Consider the following 3,001-nt stretch of genomic DNA (forward strand, 5'->3'; position numbering starts at 1 on the left):
TGATTCTCTTTCCTTATAAAACTCATTAGAATTTTGTGGAATTTTATTTTAAAAAATGGAATTCCCAAAAAATGACAAGTGAAAAATAATAATTCTAAAACTCTCACAAAATTACATATGGCAAAACTCTTGAAAATTTGACAAGTGGTAAAAAAACACATTCTTTTATTAGAGAGGATATATAAAAGACAAAAGACTCAAATATTACAACATTATTGAACATTAAAATCAATGTTGTAAAAAACGTTCGATGTTAGCTAGCTAGTTGATGGACTGGGGTTAATGGATTAATCGGCTAGGCACTCTGGGAACCTAAATTGCTAATTCATTGAAATTTAAAAAATTAAATATAACTAATATCACAACAAAGTTTATAAATATCACTAATATCATAACAAAATATGTTAATATGATTGATACAACACTATTAATTCCTCAAATAGTTTCCGTTGTGATAAAACTTCATCAAAATGTTAAAATTTCATCGTTTGTTACTTCTTCGCTCATTATGTATGAAAAGATTAATCGTTAGACGTCTTCTAGTGGGTCGGGTAATGCCTAAGGACTAATCGGAGAATAATCGAGACCTAATCAAGATTTTTACAACACTCATAAAAATAGACTCAGAGTAAAAACAAACTTTTTTGACAAACTTAAAGGCTTTGTATCAATAACCCTGCTTAAAAACAACAAATTGTAAGAAAAAACTTATATAACATATACAAAATAAAAATTAATTAATTAATTAATTTTTTTAAAAACCTTAAAAAAAATTAGTCATTCAAGAGAGTTTATCGCAATGGATTTTTCTGGTAAATAAAAACTAGAGAAAAATAAATTTTGCCTCCAATAATTAATCCTACTTTTACTACCACATGTCTTGGTCTCCACTGTCCCTCAACTTTTGCCTTGCTATGAATCGTTACTTTTTGTAGCATATATGTGTTGGTCAGTTGTCTAACTCCTCATTTTCTCTTCATTGTTGTAGCTGCGCCCTTTGTTTTTCCCAGTTATCATCAACGTCGCTGCCCCCCTTCAACTTTAATTCTTTGTAAGTTTTAGTTTTGTTTCCTATCTTTGATAGATCATCAAAACGATGTCTGTCCTAAAACAGTTTGAACACCTAAAAATACAACTAGAAGCTATAGAATCAGCAACAAACAACTTTTCTAAAGAGAGCTGCATCGGGAAAGGAGGCTTTGGGAAAGTCTACAAGGGAGAACTCCTCCATTCGATGGGGCATACCACGGTTGCCATAAAACGTTTAGATCGTTCATTTGGGCAAGGAGACTCTGAGTTTTGGAAGGAGGTGATTATGCTTTCAGTTTACAGGCATGAAAATATTGTCTCCCTCTTGGGGTTTTGTGATGAGAAAGGCGAGAAGATCCTTGTGTATGAGTATTCATCCAGAAGAAGTCTCGACTTACATCTGAACAACAAGGATCTAACGTGGGTTCGACGCCTTACGATTTGTATTGGGGCGGCTCGTGGAATAGCATACCTTCATAATCCAGCAGGTACTCAACAAAGATTATTGCACAGAGATATTAAAAGTTCCAACATTCTCTTAGATGACAACTGGAATGCCAGGATATCCGATCTTGGTCTATCCAAATTTGGTCCAGCTAACCAGAACTATACATTCCTTGTCACTAATAATAGAGTAGGCACTATTGGGTATTGTGATCCGCTATATTTAGAATCCGGGATACTAACAAAGGAGTCGGACGTTTACTCATTTGGTGTAGTCTTGTTTGAAGTTTTGTGTGGGAGATTGTGTTTTGAGAGCTATGATAAGCCTCAATCTTTTACTCAATTGGTACGAAAGCTTTACAAACAGAAGAACCTAAATGAAATTATTTGGGGTGATATAAAGGATGAAATACATCCTACTTCTTTGGAGGTTTTTTCAGCGATTGCTTATCAATGTTTAAAGAATGACAATGAAAAACGTCCATTAATGGAGGACGTGGTGACCAAACTTGAAACTGCCCTTGAATATCAAGTAACTTCATGTTCTTTCTCTTCTTTCATAAGAAAAAAAAAATAGTAATAGTTAGTTGTGGTCATGTTATCCAAGCTGGACCGAAAATATATTATTCATTAATTACTCCTGGTTCATCTAGATAATAGATAACCTGTTACATTTAAACTGACTCTCTCTAGCGCAGTAGCGTGCTTTCTCCTGTCTCTCTCTAACGTGCTATCTTCTTGTGCTTCTTGCAGGTTAACATTACCGATATCTCACTGGTACCTCAAATCCAGAGTAATAAGCTTACTGGAGACAACAATGTAAATAATTACCCCTACGTAAGTGACTACCACTGGTAGCCGGAACAGATTGGTGTTCAAGTGCTCCCTTTGCTGGTATTTCCTCCCAACGCCAAGGAATGTGTAGTTCTGGTTTGCAGGATATATAATAGGTTGATGCTGGTATAAGAGTAACATGGATCTTATGCAGGGATCAGTAATGGCATGCTTACAGAGTTTTTATTTAACACTTTTATTATTATTAGATATTCATATGTGTTTGTGTTTTTTATCTTTGTGCCGGCCGGTTCTTTTATGAAAGCACTCTCCCAATCTTATTATTGGAGTTGCCAACCATCCTATCTGGCTATCTTCCCTTTACTCCATTTATATGGGACTTAAGGTTAAGATGCCTTTTAGTTCTTATTAGCAATATAAACTAGCATTATATAATACGATGTTGGGTACTTTAATGTACTGAAATGGACAACTAACATAATTTCCTTTGTTTATTTTTTAATGACTGGATGCAAAAATGGGCAAATTAGTTTCTTTTCACACTAAAAAGCAACATACTTTTGTTTTTCAAAGCTTGTGACTTAATGCAAAAGGGGCAAGTTAATATTTTTCATGCTAAGTAGCAAGGTACTTTCCATTGTCTATTTTTATTATGACCAATGCCCTACCCAAAAATGACTAAGTATTAGTATTTAGTAAACAGATACTTTTGAGCTCGTCAACTCGATTATGT

The 3,001-nt window shown here is 34.1% G+C and overlaps 1 protein-coding gene across 1 annotated transcript; it reads left to right on the top strand.

Annotated features, from left to right (window-relative positions):
* Nucleotides 1–959: 959 nt before the first annotated feature.
* LOC145112273 (putative receptor-like protein kinase At5g39000) lies at nucleotides 960–2,703 on the top strand. The gene is made up of 2 exons (XM_079048454.1): nucleotides 960–2,005; nucleotides 2,227–2,703. Exons 1-2 carry the CDS (start codon nucleotides 1,097–1,099, stop codon nucleotides 2,329–2,331), a joined length of 1,014 nt encoding a protein of 337 aa, XP_078904580.1. The 5' UTR covers nucleotides 960–1,096; the 3' UTR covers nucleotides 2,332–2,703.
* The last annotated feature ends 298 nt before the right edge of the window (nucleotides 2,704–3,001 follow it).

This window comes from Lactuca virosa, chromosome 5, assembly GCF_052849685.1.
Source record: "Lactuca virosa cultivar CGN04683 chromosome 5, Lactuca_virosa_CGN04683_v6, whole genome shotgun sequence".
Taxonomy (NCBI): Eukaryota; Viridiplantae; Streptophyta; class Magnoliopsida; order Asterales; family Asteraceae; genus Lactuca; species Lactuca virosa.